General features: G+C 39.4%; 2 protein-coding genes across 2 annotated transcripts; both read right to left on the reverse strand.

The window, feature by feature from the left end:
- Positions 1-641: 641 nt before the first annotated feature.
- On the reverse strand, positions 642-6,579 carry LOC131221661 (sesquiterpene synthase TPS2-like). Its single transcript, XM_058216958.1, has 7 exons — positions 6,364-6,579; positions 5,354-5,624; positions 4,703-5,075; positions 3,441-3,659; positions 3,209-3,347; positions 2,142-2,390; positions 642-1,074 (listed from the first exon to the last, which is right to left on the reverse strand). The coding sequence occupies exons 1-7, from the start codon at positions 6,511-6,513 to the stop codon at positions 781-783; spliced, it is 1,695 nt and encodes a 564-aa protein (XP_058072941.1). The 5' UTR covers positions 6,514-6,579; the 3' UTR covers positions 642-780.
- A 1,352-nt stretch (positions 6,580-7,931) lies between these two features.
- LOC131220234 (uncharacterized) lies at positions 7,932-11,831 on the reverse strand. The gene is made up of 5 exons (XM_058215192.1): positions 11,573-11,831; positions 11,407-11,473; positions 9,262-9,910; positions 8,527-9,107; positions 7,932-8,259 (listed from the first exon to the last, which is right to left on the reverse strand). Exons 1-5 carry the CDS (start codon positions 11,829-11,831, stop codon positions 7,932-7,934), a joined length of 1,884 nt encoding a protein of 627 aa, XP_058071175.1.
- Positions 11,832-23,005: the final 11,174 nt, after the last annotated feature.

The raw sequence follows: 23,005 nt of genomic DNA on the forward strand, positions 1-23,005 counted from the left end.
CATATGTGAAGCAAAGTATGTGGCAGTATCGTCCACAGTCTGTGAAGCAATATGATTAAAGAACCTGCTAAAGGAGCTGGAACATCCACAAGAGGAATCCATAGTTATATACGTGGATAACAAGTCAGCAATCGAACTTGCCCAAAATTTGGCGCAGCATGGAAGGAGCATGCACATCGATACTAGTTATCACTTTCTAGAGATCGAGTCAAGTAGAAAACGGTAAAATTGGAGTACTGCCATACTATTGAATAGGTGACAGATATTTTCACCATGGCACTATCAACAGATGCAATCAAAGGACTAAGGTCAATGTTTGGAATGAAGCCGGTTTTAGTTTGAAGGAGAGTATTAAAATGTTTGGCTGCCTAATGCTATTTATTATTTTTAGAAATTTGTGGTGTACTTACTCCTGGTGAATGTATCATACAGGGGCAGTAATGTTTTTTGTAATCTCTTGTTAAAATTATAAATAGGAGTGCTATGAACATATAACTGTATCAAAAAAAGCAGCAAGTGCTTCTTTGTACAGCAGTAGCAGTCTTTGGCGAAAAATAACATGGCATATTTTCTTTCTCCCTATAGTAGGAGCTGCACTTGTCACCATTTGGGCTTTGTAAAGCCATCTTTTATTCTGTTCTCTCCATCTCATAGAAAAGGTCAATTACAATATAGCGACGCATACAAGAAACGTATACAATATATGTGAGGATACGTTTAGTTGCACATGGTTTCATGATACTCGATGCAATCAAACGCACGCTAACGAAGAAGCTCGTCTCAGACGGGAATAGGATCCACTAGGATCATTGTGACATGTTCTTTGGTCTCAAACGCTGAATTGGTGTATGAGTCCTGGTGCTGGTACAAGAGTTCGATCACACGTGCAAGATTCATGGGCCTCTTGATCACTTCCCTCGGAACGGGAGTGGGTTCCATGCATTCCATGTTAGCATCTTTCCATGCGTCTGCAGTCTTCTCTAGGAATACCTTGCATGCTTCTCCGTATGTGGTGCCATGCTCCTTCATGTAGCAGTGGATTCCAGAAACAACATGTGTTCTCTCTTGCTCAAACTTCGGTAACATTGTTAGAAAGAAGAAAATGTTAGCCAGGTTAGGTGGGTCACAAATGTGAGATAAAGGACTTAAAAGCCTACATGCAACTGATCAACACTGTTCATCAGGTAAGGCCCCAGTATATGATAAAATATTAAAAATTCTTAAAAAAATAAGAAATGAAAATCAAAAGTATTTCCTTAATGAATAAGGTCTGAGAATTACAACATAATAATAAAATGATATCTAATATTATAAATCACGAATGGACTTTTGCCACGCGCGGCAAAATGATATCTAGTGATTCCTTAATCACGAATGATATCTAATAAAGATATCTAGTGGATTTTTTTCAGGTACAAATCCATGGATGATTTATTACTACTTTATTACTATTTTCTTTTTTTGAGTACTCCAAAGTTGTATTGCTTCTAGTCACATGGGCACACTTGGACAGTACAAGAAACCAATGAGAACTGTCCATTAGGTGCATAGTAAATTTAATGACTTACAAGCTAAAATTATGATTAAGATTCAAGCAATAGCCCATAAAGTGTGCTTAATTGGGGTTTATGTTTGGGAGTCTTCTTGATTTTTGGTTTAGGCTCCGATCTTTTTTGGTTGAGGCATGGCCAGGTTTAGCCCATAAATTCCCCTCTTTTCAAAAAAAAAAAAGAAAAAGAAAAAGAGAAAGAAAAAGGCGGAGTCTCTTGGTTTGGGAGTCTCCTGGTTTAACCCACAAATTCCCTTCTTTTCAAAAAAAGAAAAGAAAAAAAGAGAGTCTACTGTTGATGGCGGTGGAGTTGTGGGTGTGTTTTGGCTTCAAAAGAAAAGAAAAGAAAAAAAGCAGGGCCAGGTTTTTTTTTTTTTAACCTCCCTTTGCTAAGTGCATATTTCTGAGACTTATCAATAAAATTTCAGGTGTTACAAGTGTTCCCACCTTTTCTCATATATAAAAAAAGAGGGGGGAGGAAGAAGAGAGAAAGTCCATGATGTGGATGGTGAGGATTGTTTGTGAAAAAAGAGGTCCAATCAATAATGAGCCATCCATTTGGTAAGGTCGTCCATCATCCAATGTGTTATACCTCATTTGATGTGATGTCATCCCTGAGACGGCAAATTGCAGCACTAGCCTCAACCACCTTAGGTACATTGATGGCCCACTCAAAGGCTTCCTTTGTTACTATATCTCCCATTCCAACCAGAGATGCTACACTAAGCATGGGATAGCCGTTAGTGATTAATGCAATTTTCATATACTCTTCCAATGTTGGCACATACTCTTTGCTGGTCCATCTCGCTTCTTCTAGGTAGCCTTTTGCCAAAACCGTTAGCTACATGCACAAAAAAAAAAAAAAAAATCAAAAAATCAAAAAATCAAAAAAATCAAAAAACAAAAATAAATCTAAACAAGTTAGAAATTGAAGAACTCATTTCGCTAACTACCAAGCATAAATTAAAGAAGAAAGATCCTATTCATAAGCTTTACACTATTCTCTATGTATAGGCCATCTTTGGAGTCAGACGGCATACTGTGCATTGATCCACACCATCCATTCTATGGGTCGTTACTATCTGATCAATGAAAAATTTATGGATGATTAAAAGAATTTTAATGGGTTGTAACTATCATCCAAATTTTTTATTGATCAGTAGATGGGAATGAATCACACACTAAGCATAATTTTACTTGAACTGGATAAATGAAATTGCAGTAACTAGGGTCCTTACGCTTGCTCGGGTGGTACACTCTCAGGAGTTTCAACACCGGGTCAAGGGTTTGACTACCCATAGGTGGTGAAATCTCACTATGGCGTGAGTGTGTGTGCTTGTGTTAAAAAAATAAAAAATAAAAAAAATAAAAAAAATTAAAAAAAAAAATGACAGAGACATTGCAGTAACTATAGTGGAATCCTGGCCATGAAATTCAAATGTGTTCGATTTTGGTTTGGTTTTTCAATGGAACAAAATTTCTTTTGGAGTGGTAGAAAAATTTCAACCACATTAGCAGGCTCCCATTGTCTACTTTCTCTCTCTCCAAATTACAAGTGAACCATTTGCGATTTGAGGGAAGCATTTCCCATCCGTTACAAATATAAAACTTCAAAATATGCCCTAAAAGAACTTTAAAAGTAAATTTGTATACACGTACAGCTTTCTTTAAGTAGGGTATACGGTAGGATTTCCCTTCCTTGCTCAATTCGTCCTCAAATTTCTCGACTGCATTTAGAAGCGCATTATAATGCACTTTCATGTAATCAGGCAGCTGATCCATGATCGCCCAATCCCATCTGAAAATTAAGTGCCAGTTCACGCATTGCACAAGATTCAGATGTGGCATGAGAATAAATGAAAAACAAGAACTAAGGGTGACAATATCAAACCTCTCGATTGCAACAGTATATATTTCAAGCTCCTCCAATGTACCGTGTACGTCATAAATGTCATCCAATATTGATGTTAAAGATATTATTGTGGTCATCATCCTTCTTGCTCGGGCATATTGTGGTTCGAAATACACTTCTAATATCCAAAAGTACAACTCCACTATTCTATCTCTGATGAATGGAAGCTTTGTTGAAAAATCATTCTCTTTCCACCATCTGAAGAAGAGATTTCAGCCAGTTTTAAAAGAAGTACACACCAGTTTAAAAAAATGTTAATGGTAGAAAAATACAAGAGATTTTACCCAGAAAAAAAAAAAAAAAAAAAACCCTACTTAATATAGAATTTACATTGCACTAACTTTTTCAAAAAATGAGTTTTCATTAAGCTACCCCATTAATTTAAGTAATTATCACTGGAGTACTTTCTGTTAGGTTTCTTAATGAAAGTTGAGCTCGGCAGTGTGAGCTAAGGGGTTGGTGGCTCAGGCTTGCATCAAGGGTCACTTTAAGCTTGACCCATTTCCTACATGGGCATATAATCTAGGCATGAACCCTACCCTTCGACTCTTGTAGCCCTAACCTAATGTCAAGATCAGATCAGGGATGTGTAGCACTAGAAGAGGCACGATCCATATTGGCTGTTATTCTATTGGAAGGAAATTCAGGAACCAGTGGTGCAGGAAGTGGCCAGAAACATTAAATTCTTCCATACTCGTCAATTGAAAGACTTTCAATTAGACCGATCAAGAAGGTGAAATTGGACTCAAGGTTGTCATCGAGGAACCAGAGTTGGTTGAAGCAGAAGTTATTGGATAGTATAGTATAGTGAGTTACTCTTCAAAACATTTGACCAAGTTGGGTGATAACGGGGCTGTTAAGGTCTTATTTAGTAATCTATTTGAACTTCCTAGAATTAGCCGGGTTGCATCGCTATGGATCGGGTAGGCCTCCAAGCCAATGGAGTTATCTAGGGTTCGAGAGGATGTATATAACCACGGGCATGGTTGACCTTGAGTTGGCTCCTTTCTTTTTTCCTTCTTCCTTTTTTATATGGTGGTGTTAATGCTTCCTTGATTTAGAGATCTACTTGCGGGCTAGGTTGAAGGTGTATCTTTTACTTCATTAACACAATTATAAGTGGTTTGCTTCCAAAAGAAAAAAATTAATTAAAATTGAGAGAGAGAGAGAGAGAGAGAGAGAGAGAGAGAGAGAGAGAGAGGAAAAGAAAAGAAAACATTGGAATTGCTCTCAAAACACACCTTGAGATGTCACTTAGTTCCTTCTTGTGCAAAGACTGCAGCATATTGAAATCCAACTTTGCAAACTCTAATAATATATCATTCCGCTCCTTCTCTTCTTGGTAGATTGAGATGTAGTGCCTTGATTGTAGCTTTTCAACACGCTTGTGCACTGGTAGATCCAAGGCAAACTGTACTAGAGTTGAAAGGGGAGAGCTCAAATGTGACATTGCTGACTTAAGGTGCTCAGTGGTGAAATTTATGGCTTCATCCAATATATTATCTTCACGTGTGCCAAGATATGCAGCTTCATACAAGCTTAACAATCCTCGGATGTCATCTTTTAATGTCTCCTTAAACTCACCGTTTTTGTCTTTAAACCTTCTAAACACATCTGTTTTGCAACCAAACATTTTACGAGGTTAACTATCAAGAGATAACAGAATAAATTGATAGAACTCTGTGATATTGATCATCAACATATAGTATAGTAAATTGAACTTCTAGTCAAGCAAATATGGCACTATCATGCAAATGGTGTTGGTGTGTCCACATGCATAGATGCATGAAATGTGTCTATAGATGGATGCACATGCACACATATACATGCATACATAAATTTGAGTATGTAACAATTTTAAGAATGATTAAAGTGTTGGTACAAAAACTTACTAGATGATACATTATACCCTTGTTGCCTTAGGAGCCGAAACCAAAGAGCAACCGCATGAAGATCACCGCTAAAATCATTGCCATTAATATGGGCATCATGCATCCTATATAATGCATCTTTAATCTCCTTTTCAAAGTGATAGGCAACTCCGAGACGTTGAATTTCATTGATTAAATTCAATTCTTGCGAAGGATCACTAAAATTGAGAAGCATCGTCTTCAATTCTTCCTTCAGTTTTACAGCCCTTTGTTTGGTTAATACGTCAATCTCCTGTATTGACACTGTAGATTGTCAGATTTGACCCAAATCTTAAGGTATCAACTGCAAAAACTTTACGTAGTTAGTAAAATCATATTATTTAGAAGATTGAAGAGCCTTCCTTTCACATTTTCCTTTGGGCTAGAAAATGGAGGTCGGATCCACTACAGAGCTAGTAAGTTAAGATTCACCTACGAAACTTGTTATAAGGCTCACCGTAATCTATAGATGACATTCTAACCATCTATCAAATCCTCCTACTCATGATTGCTGCCAAAACTCAGGCTAATCCAAAACTTTGAGTTGGCTAGAGGGAACCGTTGGGATGGGAATACCCACAACTCCATCTATCATCCATGCCCCCCAAATCTACTCAAATTCCCAAAATCAGTCATGTCTAAAAGTCAGAGTGCGCTACACAAAAATCAGGCCATTTCAAAACAAAAGTAGAAATCAGGCCATTTCAAAACTAAAGTAGGAAAAAAAAAAAAAAAAAAACATTTTAAAGGTTCTTGGTGTGATTTGAATGGTTTGGCCCACCTGCGAGAGTGGCCTGATGTTTTTTTAGCCAACCTGAGTTTCGGATCAGAATGATTTTTGGGCTTCAAGGAAGACATGATGGGTTCCGATGATGGATGGTGTGAATGTGAATAAAAACTCAGGGTGGCCCCACAAAAAGTTTTCTAACATAAGCTGATCCTATAAAGCTTTATACTGGATTCAACCTCACTATTACATATGTAGTACTTGCCATCTTATCCGGAGACAATGTAACAAACCGATCACCCCACACGCTAGGGTGGTAATTTGCACAACCGCGACCAATCTCCTTTTTTCCTTTCGTTTCCACCTGATTCTTGATAGGAACATCCGAGTGGGCATTTCCTAGAATAAGAGCCATGAATGTCAGGGAAGATAGAAATGGCTGTGATGGGAATGGCAAGAACTGTATTCTATGTATGTTGGATAAAGCAAGCTATGAGTCCAAAGGTGAACATAGCGGGGTATTTATAAGGACTGCCTGGATGGTCTGCTCATGAGGTAACCACAACAATGTCCTCTTGCTATAATATTAGAAAAATCTTGGTAAAAATAAAATATAAAAAATATTCACATAAATTAATATATAGTTATAATTTTGAAATTTTTAATTTAATTATTTAGGTTTTAGATATTTATTTTGTAAAAAGTGAAATAAAACGATATTTTCAAAATATTGGCAACATTTGCAACATAAATATGGACAACTTAGAGGAATAGTCCACATTCCATGGAAGTGGACATGTACAGCCACACCCTGCGTTCTCGAGGATTACTATCCTATTATGGCTGGATTTATAAATTAAAGTGGGTCCCATTATTTTATCAGAGCAGTCATTTTAGTAGGCACCAATATAAGGGCTGGGTCCGGCTCCATGGATTAGTGGTAGAGAGACTCTCTCAAATATGAGAAAATGGGATTGAGTGCCGATGTTATATGGGTGTAAAAAAAAGAAAAAAAAAAAAAAAAAAAAAAGCTTCAATAGTGAAAGAGTTGTGGGCCGTTCACATGTAGAAGAAAGTAGGATGTAGCGAGAAAAATGCTTTTCCATTGAGAATTATCCTTTTGTGGTTAAAAATTAAAAGGTCGTTTGTTGTCCACCTATTGAGTTTTGTTTCCTTATATATATATATATATATATATATATATATATATATATATATAAATGGGAGTTATATGATACTTTAGATTTATTTATATTGAAAATTGCTTTTCCATAGAGAATTATCCTTTTGTGGTTGGAAAATAAAAAAGTCGTTTGTTGTCCATCCGCTGAATTTTTCTTTTTTCCTTATATAAGAAAACGAGAGCCATATGAATGAAACTTTGGATTTATTTATATAGAAAAGCGAGAGCCATATGATACTCTAGGTTCATTTACATAGAAAAACAAGAGTTAGATGATACTCTACATTTTTTTTTTCAAAACCAAGGCCATATATATTCATATCGGGAATGAGCTATACAACAAACCCACACTTCAGGCCTGCTCGGGAAAAAAGGACCCGAGGACCAAGCCTATCATATTACTTACAAAAAAACCCGCCTATAAACCAAGCCCACGGGAGTGGTCCTACCTAAAATCTCCCAACCCAACCTTATCCAGGAACAAAAGACTCCTAACCTCAAAGGGGAGGTCACCATACGAGGAAGAGAAGAAGTAACCGTGGGTTTCCGAGCCTTTACAGGCCATCCTATCCGCCGGCCTATTTCTTTCCCTGAGAATATGTAAAATGGACATGTCGGCCCTCATTACGAAGCCTCTGAATCCTCTATAACTAGTATTTCCATTGCCAGCTCTGTTGGGAAGAGCCATTCAAAATCAACACCACCAATTTGGAATCCGACTCAATCTCTACACGGAAGAACCCCGAATCAACGCAAAGGCCCAAACCATGGTAAACTGGCCAAAGCTTGGCCATGGAGTTTAATCCCACCCCATAACCTAAGGAGAAAGCAAAATGGAAGGAGTCGTTATCCCCTCTACAAACACCACCTCTCCTGGACATGCCTGGGTTCCCTAGAGCGGAATCGTCCACGTTGAGCTTGATCCAACCCGGCCGCGGTCTTCTCCACTTCACAACCTCCAAAAGAGGGTCGGACAGGCTGCGCGAGGGAAAGCCCAGATCTGTGAGCAGCCTACTAAGATGGAGAACCGGTGCCGCAATGTGTTGAGGTGAGCCACCACTTCACGCGGGCGATAACTGTCAACGGATGCGGCGAGAGACCTCAAATTTGGCCTCGTTCCTGGCGTGCTAGATTTTCCAGAGAATGAAACATGGGGTCAACCCCTACAAGGTTGTAAACCGCCTTCTAGAGGAGGAGAGGAGCCACCAAAGATGTAGTTTGGAGGAAACGGTCTAAGAGACTGACAAGGATATGCCGAACGTGTCCCCAAAGTAGCTCCAAACATCAGTCGAAAGGGCTCCGCTGATGAAGAGGTGGCCTAACGATTCGCAGTTAGGACAAGAGGACCTGATACCCTCACAGCAAACGCAGGAGGACACGAGCCGCACCCCTTTGGACTGAACACGAGTGTCCATTAGGATGGCTTGGCGCAACAGACTCCACATGAATATGGAGAGTTTCAGAGGCATTTTAACGTGTAAAACCCACTTCGCCCACCCTTTCTGCTGACTGCTCTGCCTACACTTCTCCCAAGCTGACTTAACTAAAAAGGAACCCGATGGTTCAAATGGCCAAAAGCATTCTGTAGCTTCCTCAGAAACACAAAACCCTCCCTGAAACAGGAAATGGATGCTATCCTCGGCCAGATAAGAGAAGACGAACGGAGGGAGGAGGCTATTGACGCCGATGAAGTCACGAATCCTCAAGGAGCGCAATGATGGAGGGATTGGGCTTTTCCAGGAGGGAATCAAGCTTGCCCAGTCCGATCTAGTTGTTCGACTAGATGTTAGTGCCACCCTGCCCGACGTGGACTTGGACCAGATTGTCTAGCAGCGGCAAAAGATCCTTGATGCTCCTTCAAAGTAGGGAAGCAGGAATAGGGCTCCTTCCAGCAACGTCAGGGAAGAAATCTTGGGCATATTTGGATCACATAAAAGAGGCCCAAAGACTTGGATGCTTACCGAACCGGACAGCTCATGCCATCTTGAGCCGAAGAGCTTGCATAACCTCTTTCAATTTCCTAATGCCTAAGCCGCCTTCACGCTTAGGGATGGAGATAGCTTTCCAATTCGTCCAATGGAACTTTTGTTTACCGTCTAACCAGCCCCAAAAGAAGGGGGCGAAGTGCTTCTCCAGCTCCCCAATAACTGACGTGGGAAGATGAGCGGCAGCCATAGAGTGCATAGGGATGCTCCCAAGAACGTGCTGGACCAAGATAGCTTGACTGGCCCGCGAAAGGACTCTTACCTTCCAACCAGCCACGCGGGCAACCACCCTGTCAATCAAGGGTTGAAACAGGGCCTTCTTCACTCTCTCTGAGCATAAGGGAACCCCCAGGTAAATTGGGCATGAGATATACCTAGCAATCCCCAGCACAGTCTCAATAGATTTGATTCTGTACCGTGGGAGCTTACTAGAGCAGAGGAAGGAGCTTTTATGAAGATTCACCTTCTGTCCTAAAGCCTCTTGATAGGCCTGAAGAAGATCCTTAATAGCATTCAACGAGGCAACACCTCCATTCAAGAAAAGTAGTGTATCATCTTCGTAAAGTAGATGGGAGACAAATGGACAGCCTCTCCTCAACTGAAAAGGCTTGTAGGTACCACGCTCCACTAAGGCTTTAATCCCTCTGCTGGGAATTTTAGCGGTTATGATAAAGAGGCTAGGTGAGAGGGGGTCGCCTTGCCTCAACCCTCTAGAGGAATTGAAAAAACTACGTGCCTCTCCGTTAACGAGGAAAGAGAATCAGTTTGCGTAGATGTTCTGTCCATGTCTCAATATCAGCTTACGTCTCATCTTTGTCTAACTAAACATCCACAACCAACTTTTTCACTTTCTTGTGTTCATCCTTACAGAACAAGAACTATTCATCTAACTTAACGTCACAACTAAGGATGATTTTCCTTATGACCTGGTCATATAGCCTATACCCCTTCACACAACCAACAAAGTTGACAAAGATGTACCTTTTAGCCTTTTGATCTAGCTTATCTATCTCAATTGACAGTACATGAGAGTAAGCATCACAACTAAATATACACAGTTCCGAGTAGTTTACCTGCTAACCACTTCACACTTTCTCTGAAATTTTACATTCAATGGCTGTAGAATAGGATCGATTCACCAAGTAATAAGCCATGTTAATAACTTTAGTACACAATTCCTTGCCCAACACAGAATTATTGATCATGCATCAGGCCCTTTCTAAGAGAGTTTGATCCATTCGCTTGGTCACACCATTCTTCTTTGGCTTGTGGTGCACTATGGTGTGCCTTACAATCCATTCATCTTTACAATACCGATTGAAATCCCCATAAGTGAATTCACCACCGTTATTTGTTCTCAACACTTTCACCTTTCACCTTGACTTTTATTTTTCACCATTTCCTTCCATTGCTTGAAGTTGGTAAAAAATTGGATTTCTTTTTCATGAAATAAACCCCTACTTTTCTATAATGGTCATTAATGAACGTGACAAACCATAACGACCATTCACTAGAAACTACGGGCGCCAGCCCTCACACATCAAAATGCACATAATCTAGAACACCCTTATAAACATATTTCCTAGATTTAGAAGACAACCTTAACTATTTACCATATATACAATGCTCAAAAATGCTACAATCAATGCTTTTAAAAACTGAAATTAAACCACGGTTAGAAAGTACCTTTAAGTCTTGCTAGTTCATGTGGCCTAAGCATGTATGCCACATAGGTGCAGACATGGAATCCGCTACAGACAATGCAGCACCATCTGATTAAGTACTTTTGATCAACCGATAAAGGTTTCTATTCCTCTGTGCCTTTATGACTATGAGTGTCTCCTTTGAAATTTTAAGGATACAATAAAATTCGATGAATTTGCACCAAAGTACTTCGAGTGCTACTAGAGATATTAAAATCTTCTTCAAATCATGAACGTATCTCACTTCAGTCAAGATACGCTCCATGTCATCAAACATCTAAATGCACACTAATCTAACGCTTATTACTTTATATGCATTATCATTGCCCATAAATACCTGGCCACCATCCCACTCACTGTAACTTGTGAACCAAATTCAATAAGGATTCATGTGGTTCGAAGCCCCCATATCCAAAATCCATTCTTCATCGAAGTACCTGAATTTTGATGTGGTCAACATGTCACTACCATTTGCTTCCTCACTAGATTCCGCAAAGTTGGCTTCTATAGAAGAACTATTTGAATGCCACTTTCTCGACTTAGGATTTTAATAATCTTTCTTCATGTGCCCGATCATGCCACAATTTTAACACTTCAACTTGCCTTTACCCTTACCCTTGGATGTTGACCTTGATTGTAAAGATTCACTATCCTGCTCAGAATTTTGCCCCCTCGTAACTGGTGCATCTGTTGAAGCACCCACATCTCCATTTTTCTTTATCATCACCTTTAACTGAAGGGTTGAGATAACGGTCATCTTAATGTTAATAGTCATTCTACTGGTATACAAAGAGTCCTTGAATGACTCACATGAAGCTGGGAGAGAATTCATCAGGATACATGCATGATTCTCATCTTTCATCGCTTCCTCCGCATCTAACAATTTACAAATCAACCTGCTTAAGTTAATAATGTGGGATTCAATGTCAGCCCCTCTGCCATCTTCGAATTGAACAATTATATCTTCAAGTACAAATGATTCTCAAAAAAAATTTCACGCAGATATTCTCTAATTTTGCTAATGTACTTGCTATAGTTTTCTCTCTCATGATATTATAGATGACCTCATCCATTAAGAACAATTGGATAGAGGTTATACCTTTCTTATCTATATTGTTCCATTATTCTTCTGTCATAAATTTCGGTCGCCTTTTAAGGAGAGCTTCGTCCAATCCTTGTTGAACTAAGATATCGTTCATCTTAACTTTCCATAGTTTAAAATTATTTTTACCGAAGTATTTTTCTACATTGAACTTCGGGTTATATGTCATTGTACCTTACTTTCATATTCGATCTGCTTCCCATCTTTATCTCTGATACCACTTATTGGTGAAGTACGGAAACACTTAGAGATGAATCAAGCAAAGTACACGTAATCACACAACTAAGCCTAAATAAGAACAATATGAATTTGATGTGAAAAAAACCACGACACAAAGTGATTGTGAAAGCAGAAGTTGCAAGAGATAGAGTGTTACCGATTCGAACAAGCCTTGAATCCACTTCACAAGCCCTAGCTATGCCCTTGAAAACTTTAAGAATAAATTAAAAAGCCCTCTCTATTACCCTAATCCCAATTACACCCGATATACATATATATATATATATATATATATATTATCACAACCAAAATCGGAAATAAATTCTGTATTTACGCAATTCTGCGCACATCTTCAATGGGATCTTCGATGCCATCAATGACCCCCGTTGTCATCAAACTTACTTCGATGACATTGAGTAGTAACACTAAAATTTCCTAACAACCGATATGGAATTTTTTGGATTTTCTCGATGGAATCAAGCATCTATCAATGGCATCGACCTTTGCTCAATGGCATCGATTGATCTGTCGATGGCATCGATAGATCCTATTATTGATAGATTTAAGACATCAACAACAAAAATATTTTATATACATGACAAATACATGGATTCCTATGATCACTGACGTGGATTAGTGGAAAATCACTATGTTCATGGATGAAAATCAAAGCATACGGTAAAAAGGGCAAAATTATATTTGTACATGGGAGAATCCTTGTTTTCACTTGCAAGCCTAACATCTGCAGGTGACACTATTTCGTTGTGCCACATCATGGGTTTAGAAGATTCCTCTACCGCCTGCTTACATACAATGCAGTTCATATGTGATTTTTTTTTTTAAAAAAATGCATGCATGGGACCCACCTGATTAATGCATGGATGTGCCAAACAGTGCCAGAATGACATCTAGAACTATAACATGCGTGTATTACTAGATGGCTAATCTTGCATCACATCAGCATTATTCTCCTCCTTTCTTGGCAGTCTCCACTGTTATTACATAATTCATGAAATAATGGCAGCCATTGGTTTCTCTTATAGCATTTTTCATGAGATATATAAAGCCATCGAAGGAGGCTCATTCTTTATAAGCTTCTGTACTTAGAATAAGCTTCTTATATAGGATAGGGTTTGTTGAGGGTTCTAACATGTTGTGTATGTAATCCATTCATTTCTATTGTAGTATCTTTCACAAGATATATAAAGAAATGAAAAGAGGCCCGTTTCTTGATAGAATAAGCTTTTTCCGTAGAATTAGTATTTTTCACGAGATATATAAAGAAATGAAAAGAGGCCTGTTTCTTGATAGAATAAGCTTTTTCCCTGGAACTAGTATTTTTCACGAGATATATAAAGAAATGAAAAGAGGCCTGTTTCTTGATAGAATAAGCTTTTTTCCCTGGAACTAGTATTTTTTACGAGATATATAAAGAAATGAAAAGAGGCATGTTTCTTGATAGAATAAGCCTTTTCTGTGGAATAGGGTTGGTTGAAAAGCATGACATGGCGTATTGTTGACACTGAAAAAAAGTCACATTTTGCAAGATTTGCCAAAGATGTTGATTAGATGGACCACATGCGCGCACAATGGCATCCTTAAAATCAATGCCATCCATCTGATATACCATGTTTGGTTCTTCAACCAAGGCAGTTCATTTTCGGATAGATAAGTGGCCTATTTCAAGGAGGCCCGTTTAGATCCGGGTTACTGCCTTGATTTAGACCTGTTTATATCCCTTGTATCACCCAAGAAATTAGGACTAGGCATCGGATCGAGTCAGACTTAGTTAGGGCTGACCCAACTTGATCTTGTTTTGACATAGCCTTGATCTGAAATTGATCTGACCGAAGGATTGAGATAACGATCTCAACGCTAATGATCGTTCTACCGATGCACAAAGAATCCTTGAATGACTCATACGAAGTTGAGAGAGAATTCGACATGATACATACTTGATCCTTATCTCTTATTGTTTCCTCCATATCTAACAATTTATAAATTAACCTCTTGAAGTTACTAATGTGTGCTTAAATGTTAGTCCCCTTCGTCATCTTTAGATTAAACAACTGTAGGCCTACCATTTTACTGGCATTATTATTGTACATAAATACCTACCCACTATTACACTCACTGTAACTTGTGAACCAACTCGGATGATGAGTTATGTGGTACGAAGCCCCTAATTCAATATCCATTTTTCATTGAAGTACCCATATTTTAATGCGATCAGCACGTCACTATCGCTTTCTTTCTCACTGGATTCCACAATATTTGCTTCTATGGAAGAACTATCTAAATCCTTATTTCTTAATTTAAGATTTAAACAATCATTCTTTATGTGTTCGATTATGCCACAATTTCAACACTTCAACTTGACTTTGCTCTTGCCCTTGGATTTGGATCTTGATTGTGAAGATCTATTGTCCCACTCAAAATTTCACCCCCTTAATTATACCTAGTACATCTGTAGAAGCACCCACATCTCTGTTTTTCTTTTTCGTCACTTTCGAATGAAAGGTTGAGATAACAGTCTCAATACTAATGTCATTCTACCGGTGTACAGAGTCCTTGGATGACTCATACGAAGCTGGGAGAGAATTGAACAAGATATATGTTTGATCCTCATCTTTCATTATTTCCTTCACATCTAACAATTTGCAAATCAACTTGATGAAGTTACAAATGTAGGCTTAAATATCAGCCCCCTCCACCGTCTTCAGATTGAACAACTATAGCTACAAATACAAATGATTCTCAAAAGATTTCTTCGCATAGATATTTTTTAATTTTGCCCAGGTACTTGTTGCAGTTTTCTATTTCATGACATTATAGAGGACCTTATCCGTTAAGCATAATTAGATAGAAGTTCTACCTTTCTTATTCATCTTATTCCGCTCTTCTTCTACCATAAATTTCGGTCGCCTTTTAAGGAAAGCTTCGTCCAATCCTTACTGAACTAAGATACCATTTATCTTAACCTTTCGTAGTTCAAAATTATTTTTACCAGATTATTTTTCTACATCGAATTTCAGATTAGATGTCATTGATGCCTTTTTTTTTAGATTAGATTTGCTACCCAACATTATTTTTGATACCACTTATCGGCTAAGTGGAAAGGTACTATACTCACAATTCAAAATCAAAGCTTGCAGTAAAAAGGGAAAATTTATATTTTTAAGCAGGAGAATCCTTGTTTTCACTTGCAAGCCCCACGTCTGCAGGTGACACTTGTTCATTATTGGGCCACATCATGGGTTTAGAAGATTCCTTGCAATTCACGTGTAATATAAAAAATGCATGCATGTGGGATCCACCTGATTAATGCATGGGTATGCCAGCCAGGTGCCAAAATGGCATTAAGCATTACTATAACATTCATTTTACGGAATGGCTAATCTTGCATCACATCAGCATTATTTATCTTCCTTTCTTGGCAGTCTCCACCTTTATTACATAATTCATGGAATACCGGTAGCCATTCGTTTTTGTTATAGAATTTTTCTTGAGATATATAAGCTATTGAAGGAGGCTCGTTTTTTATAAGTCTCTTTACTTAAAATAAGCTTCTTCTGTATGACAGGGTTAGTTGAGGGTTATAACATGCTGTGCATGTCATCCATTCGTTTATATTGTAATATTTCATGAGCTATATAAAGAAATGAAAAGAGGCCTGTTTCTCGATAGAATAAGCTTTGCGGTAGAACAGAGTTTGTTGAAAAGCATGACGTGGTGTATTGTTGACACTGGAAAAAAATTATATTTTCCAAGATTTGCCAAAGACGTTGATTAGATGGGCCACACGCACAATGGCATCCTTAAAATCAATGCCGTCCATATCTGATAGACTATGTTTGGTTCTTCAACCAAGGCAGTTCATTATTTCTCATTGGCTTTCATATGGCAACTATAGGAGATGTCTGATGCATGGACAGTAATCAAATTTCGTGGAACATATATTTAAGCTGCAACACTCATCTCCACGTGCAGTCCCCTTTTCACCGTATCAGAACCGTCCATCTTACTTCGTGTTTGGCATTGATCCAACCCTTCAAGATCTGGACCATCCATTTATTCGTCCACGCAGTTCATTGCATCACACAAGCTATTATTTCAATCAATCCCATCACCGTGCCCAGCACTCTTTACTGATCACGTGTTAGCAATCTAAGACCATCCGTTCATTTACGTGCACATGCCACATCATACACCTGTCACACGTGTGCAGGCACTCAAGCAATTCATGCAAACTCATCACACATGCGAGGCATGCAGGTAATCCATGCACTCACAGGTGTCTGCTACGCTTCACGTTAGCACGTGTGGCCAATCAATCATCCACACATGCATGCGATTACACGCATGCTTCACATCACACCAGAAACGCATGACATTTATTTATTACACTTTTGGACCATGATATTCATCATCCACACGTGCCACCCATGCACACATAGGAAACGGATTGGCTACTCCTCCGGACACCAGCCAATGGCTGGTGGTCGGTGATATGAGGGCCCCACCATGATGTATGTGTTTCATCGTTCAGTGGACCATCTGTCGGCCTAGAAATAGGTCTTACACGCTGTCTCAATTTAGACATATCAATGGCCCAGACGCCTGGCCCGATTATGACCCATTCATAATTCATAATTCAGATCGTAAGCTGATCAGGCTGCTTCGTACGGCTGCTCACTGTCCAGCCCATGGTTGATTTTCACTGCACGCATATCTGGACCATGTACAGATACCTAAGTGGCATATTTCGAGGAGGCCCGTTTAGGTCCAAGTTACTGCCCTGATTCAAATCCATTTATGGCCTGTTTATCACTCGAGAAATTAGAGCTGGGCATCGAGCCGAGACAGAACGAGTTAGGGCTGACCTGACTCGATCCGGTTCTGAAATAGGCCTGACCCAAACTCAATCCGACTCGGTACCGAGTCCAGCATGCCTAGTCCAATCTGAGTTCAGGTCTGGCCTGTACTGATCAGGACTGAGTCTGACTTGGTCAAAAGTACCGAGTCAGGTTAAGTTGACACCGAGTTGGATTGAGAGAGAGAGAGAGAGAGAGAGAGAGAGAGAGAAGGGTGGTGGTAGTGGTAGGTGCTTGTCGGGCTTGGTAGAGGAGGATGTGGGAGAGAGTTTGGGATGGGGTTGGGATCGGGTGCGGTGGGTAGGGTTAGAGATAGTTAAAATTAGTTTTTACACATACACCTGAACCTGAGTCGAGTTGGGTTTTGAATCGTGTCGAGTTTCACTGGATCAAGTCACTAGGTAACTCGGACTTGACTCGGTTTGAGTTTGGATTGGGTGAAACCTACTCGGTTCAGACCGACTCACCCATTCAATTCGGGTCGAATCAGGTCTGAATGAGTCGGATGAGTTGAGTTAGTAGAGTTGAGTCGTCCTGTGCCCAGCTCTATCCTAGATAGGCCCTGTTCACTGACGCTATTACAGGCTCAATGCAAACCCATCACTGAACCATTCAAGGCCATTTTATCATTTCATTTGATCCCAGATTGCTAGCCCATTTAAGGCCCAAACTTGGGGCCTGTTTTCCAGTCCATTGCTGGCCCATGAATCACCTAAATGGTGGGCGCATTTCTGCCTAGCACATATTCATTCGCAAGGCCCATTTGATGACCCGCACACAACCTATTTCGTGGCTTCTTTGATGACCTACACATGGTCCATTTGATGGCCTATTTAATGACCCACGCAAAAGACATTTCATAGCCCACAACCCCTTTGAGTGGTCCATAGCCTATTCCATTTCATCGTCCCACGGCTCACTTGACTAGTTGGTGGCTTATTTGATTAACATATGGGTTAATAGCATGTTTAGCGTAACTGTAATTTAGATTGATCTATTTGTAATCTAAACCTACATATATATAATTGTCTACACACATAGCCATGCATGCTATTATTCAATTAAAATTAATGCTTGATATAAGTATGATTATGCATTACATATGCACTATTCTACATTGACATCTCACCATGTGAGGCAGCTATGGAGCTTTAAAACTCTACTTGTACTCTTGAATTACATGATTTTAGTGAAAGTTCTTTTCCCTTAGTAAAGTAAATATACTGTCTAACCATATAAATCTGTCTACTGTGGGTTGTTATTGGATGATTTTCTTTGTTTGTTTTATAGCCTGTATCAGTTGAGTCAAAAGACTACATTATGACAGTCGTTAAGGGCCCTGTCTTCTCGTTAGCGGATATCCTATATGGAACCGAGTCTTTTTAACCACACCTTATAAGACTTCATCTAATACAAATTCAATGACTTCTTTTATGCATTTAGATTACTTTATTTACTGACCTTCTATCTATTTATTTATTCTTTATATATCCTTGTAGCTTACTAAGCTTTGTTTTAAAATTTAGAGTATTTTTAGATGGTGATTTATGCCAGATCACCATCTAAAATGCATATTTAAATCTATATAAATAAAAAACTTTTGAAAAATACATGCTTTGTTTCAATACATATTTCGGATATGCATGAGAAATGCTATTATTTAAAACATCTCGGTTATAATATTAACATGTCCGAAAATGTATGTCAACATGTATATATGCCATCCAACCTGTCTAGCTGGGTCACCCTACTGACATAGTTGGATCAAGGCCTCATGATGATTGCATGGGCAAGGAATTCCTAGATCATCTCTGCTGTGCCTTAATTTTCAATAAAAGAAAGCTCAAAATCATCAAAATCACCAATTATTCGGAGAGAGCACATCTCAAGACAGTGCGGCCTTTACCATAGGGTTACTATGGGCCTACCTTGATGTGTGTGTGTGTGTGTGTGTATTTTGTATCTATGCCGTCCATCCATTTTTATTTTTTTTTCATATTATTTTAAGGTTTATAATAAAAATGAAGCAGATCTAATTATCAAGTGGACCATACTATCAGAAACAATAGTGATTGACTTTCCTACTATTAAAAGCTTTTTAGAGCGCACCTTAATGTTCTCTCAATGTTTATTTATTTATTTATTATTATTATTATTTTATGTTAGCTTGTTAGTACACCCACTCTTAGTGTTTATTTACCATCCCATCTGTTGATCCCAAACTTTTGTAGTCCATTAATGGTCAATCAACACTGTTTCTTATGGTATTGTCCAAAAATGATTTGAAAAAACAGATGAACGGTGTAGATACATAACAAATACATCAAGGTAAAGCCCCACGGTAAGAGTCGCACCGTCTTGGTGAGGCCGGGGTCTCTCCTAATCCACTAGGAAATTTCCACCGTCCAAGACTGAAGTGACATCAACAACTTATGTGTTGCATCCACACGGTTCATCCATTTAGAGAGATCATTTTAGGGCATGAGCAAAAGAATGAGGCAGATACAAACTTCAAGTGGACCCACCACACAAAACAGTAGGATTGAACACCTACCATTAAAAAATTCTTGGAGACCAGGAAGTTTTCTATCAAGCTGACATTTGTGTCTTACCGCCGTCCATGCATGTCTATGTTAACTTATAAACAGGTTGGATCTCAACAAAACAGAATCATGGGCCCTAGGAAGGTTTCAATGGTGGGCGTTACTGTCCCCATTGTTTTCTGTGGTGGGGGCCACTTGAGCTTTGAATTTGCCTCATATCACATCTCCTACAAATCATCTTGTAGTAATATGAATAGGATTTGATTTTTTTTTTCTTCTGTTGATAATATTCATTAATCAGCAGTAAAGATGAAATCAGTGAGATTCTAAATTTAAAAAAAACTGGAAATATAAAAGCTACCAAGCATAGTATGTCATCAGGTTTAGAGATGAAGCTTGATGAGCTGCGGAAAGAGCTCTCTTCAAGTCATGAGGGAATATTGCCACATACCATTCTTTCCACCCAATAGATCAGCACGTAAAGCGCCGAAAAACCAACTTCCATGGAGTAGCTAAGGACTAGCCTGGTTCTGGCTATCATAGGAGCAATTTTCAAAGGGCTAATGGTGGGTGATCCACTCTTCTCATTGCATATAAGTGGGGCAATACAAATATTTAAAAAATACAGGTTTTGATTGAATTATATATAATAAAAAAAATTTACTGGCATGCTAGGGCCTCACAAATTCATACAGAGGCTTCTATTGCCGCTTGTGTAGAAATCTTATGAGAAAAAGTGTCCCCAAACCACTTTTACCGGCGCTCTAATTGATTTGTGGAAAAACAAACAATTAGCGGCGCTTAGAAAAGCGCCGCTAGAAGTTACCTAGAGCCGCCAATACTTTTAGCGACATACCTATTTATCGGCGCTTGACTAGCGCCACTAATAGAATCGCCGGCGCTGCTAAAATTCCCATTTGTTGTAGTGTGGTGAAGCCGGGGTCTCTCCTAATACACTAGAAAATTTCCACCATGCAAGACTGAAGTGACATCAACAACTTATGTGTTGCATCCACATGGTTCATCCATTTAGAGAGATCATTTTAGGACATGAGCAAAAGAATAAGGCAGATACACCGTCCATGCATGTCTATGTTAACTTATAAACAGGTTGGATCTCAACAAAACAGAATCATGGGCCCTAGGAAGGTTTCAATGGTGGGCGTTACTGTCTCCATTGTTTTCTGTGGTGGGGGCCATTTGAGCTTTGAATTTGCCTCATTCTTTTGCTGATGCCTTAAAATGATCACAGAACTTGGGACGTCCAGCTCCCTGCTGGTCAGATCGATCAGTACAGTCACACAGTACGCAAAGGATCTCCAGGTGGCCCCGCACGTGCCAGTAGGTGTCGAAAAGTAGGATAGCAATAGGGTGTGAGAGATTGGAAGGCCTGTATAGAAAAACACATCGAGATGGGAAAGCCCCAGCTTGCCAAGGCAGTGTAGGCACTGTAGGCACATCTCTGTGGTATAAGATAATGAGATCATCATCAGCTAGGAGTGGAGTACCAGAGACTGGAAGGAAGGTATAAACATCTCAGTGGTATAAGATCAAGAGATTGCCACTCAATGAGGACAGGTGGACCGGTAATAAGTTGCTAAGTATGTACTTTGGGCCACCTTGCTGATAAGGTATGGCATCATTTCAGCAATCTTTTTGGTTTCAACCTTGCGTCCCACCAGTCAATCGAAGATAGATTGAACCAATGGTTGGGGGTGATGCTCCAAGGTGTCACCAACTTCTAGATTAGTGGGCTGACTCCATGTTTCCTTCTTTGGGAAATTTGAAAAGCTAGAAAGTCTGCCAAATTTGATGATAAGTATCTTGGTGTTGGGGTTGTTATCTCTCGAACCAAATGGTGGTTGGGTTGGGCTTTCAAAGGAGACTCCCTCACTATCTCCAATTCTTGGTTGGATCGGCTGCTTCTCGGGAACTTGCGTATCCCCAAGACCCCTCCCTAGCTAAGCGCTTCGAAGTGATCAAATGGGGCAGGCCGGATACCAACTGGGTCAAATTAAATATGGATAGTTCGGCTATGCGCAACCCAGGGATGTCTAGAGGTGGCAGTATTTGTAGGAGGGAGGATGGTAACATGGTCTTCGCGTTCTCTAATGGCTATGGGCTTGGTACAAATAATAGTGCAGAATTCTCAGCAGTTTATGAGGGCCTCTCCATCTGTGTTAGCATGGGCCTGTGTCAAGTCATAGACGAATCGGACTCTAAGTTGGTAGTGGATATGATTAATCGAGTCTCTCAGGTGGGCTGGAAGTGTATTCATTGGACGGCCCGCATCTCTAACATCAACACGTTTGGTTCCTTTCGTTTTTCCCATATTTTGAGAGAGGGGAATGGCCCGGCTGATGGCCTAGCTAGAGAGGGCAACAAGACCCAAGTCAGTCGGATCTATACATCTATGCTGGATCTTCCCCACAATATCCGGGGGATGGTGGTCTTAGATAAAGCTGGCCTTGGGGCCATTAGAGAGGTGGACCATGTATAGTTTTTTCTTTAAGATAGATTGCCCAGTGATATTTTTTTGTGGTCCTTGGACAACCCAAAGTACAGTCTCTGTATTCAGATCTTATTATATTTTAATATGAACCATAGGCTACATTTAGCCTGTTTTCCATATTTAAAATAAATAAATAAATAAATAAAAGAAAAAGAAAAAAAAAAAGTTGCTAAGTATGTCCCACATCCAGTCATCCAAGGACTTCATTTTTAGCAGTTAAGTTTAAGACATGCCCCAAAAGTACACCTCCAGTGTCGACTGCCATGAAACATGTAATCAAAAATGTGGTAGAGATCGTCATAAGGAATGGCCGCCGGAGCAAGAGTTCTTGGTGGGAGGTGTGGAATTAGAAATTGTGGAATTGAGTGGACCGTTCAGTGCATCGGATATGGAGATTGAGAAATTTAGTATTCATACTTGATTGGGATGCCATCGGTTTAGGCTTGATGCTGCAGTCTTCTACGCCTTACACCCTTTAGAGAAGCATCAGGATGTGAATAGAAGCTTTAGTCTCGTGTAGGCTTGGGGAACCAGTTAAGTTTATATAGTTTAGAGGGTTGAGGAGTTTGAAACCCATCAAAACTCCTCTCTATTAGGCTCCATATGAATTAGTCAATCCTATTTAAACAAGAATATTATGGGTGTGACACAGTTGTACTGCACCAGCCCTTGCATGATTTTAGATGAATTACAACTTAGTGAGGTTCAACGGAGGGCATCATTGTCCTCTCTTCTTTCCATGGTGTGGTCCATGTAATCTTTAAATCTGCCTTATTTATGTGCACA

This window comes from Magnolia sinica, chromosome 12 (genome assembly GCF_029962835.1).
Source record: "Magnolia sinica isolate HGM2019 chromosome 12, MsV1, whole genome shotgun sequence".
NCBI classification, from domain to species: domain Eukaryota; kingdom Viridiplantae; phylum Streptophyta; class Magnoliopsida; order Magnoliales; family Magnoliaceae; genus Magnolia; species Magnolia sinica.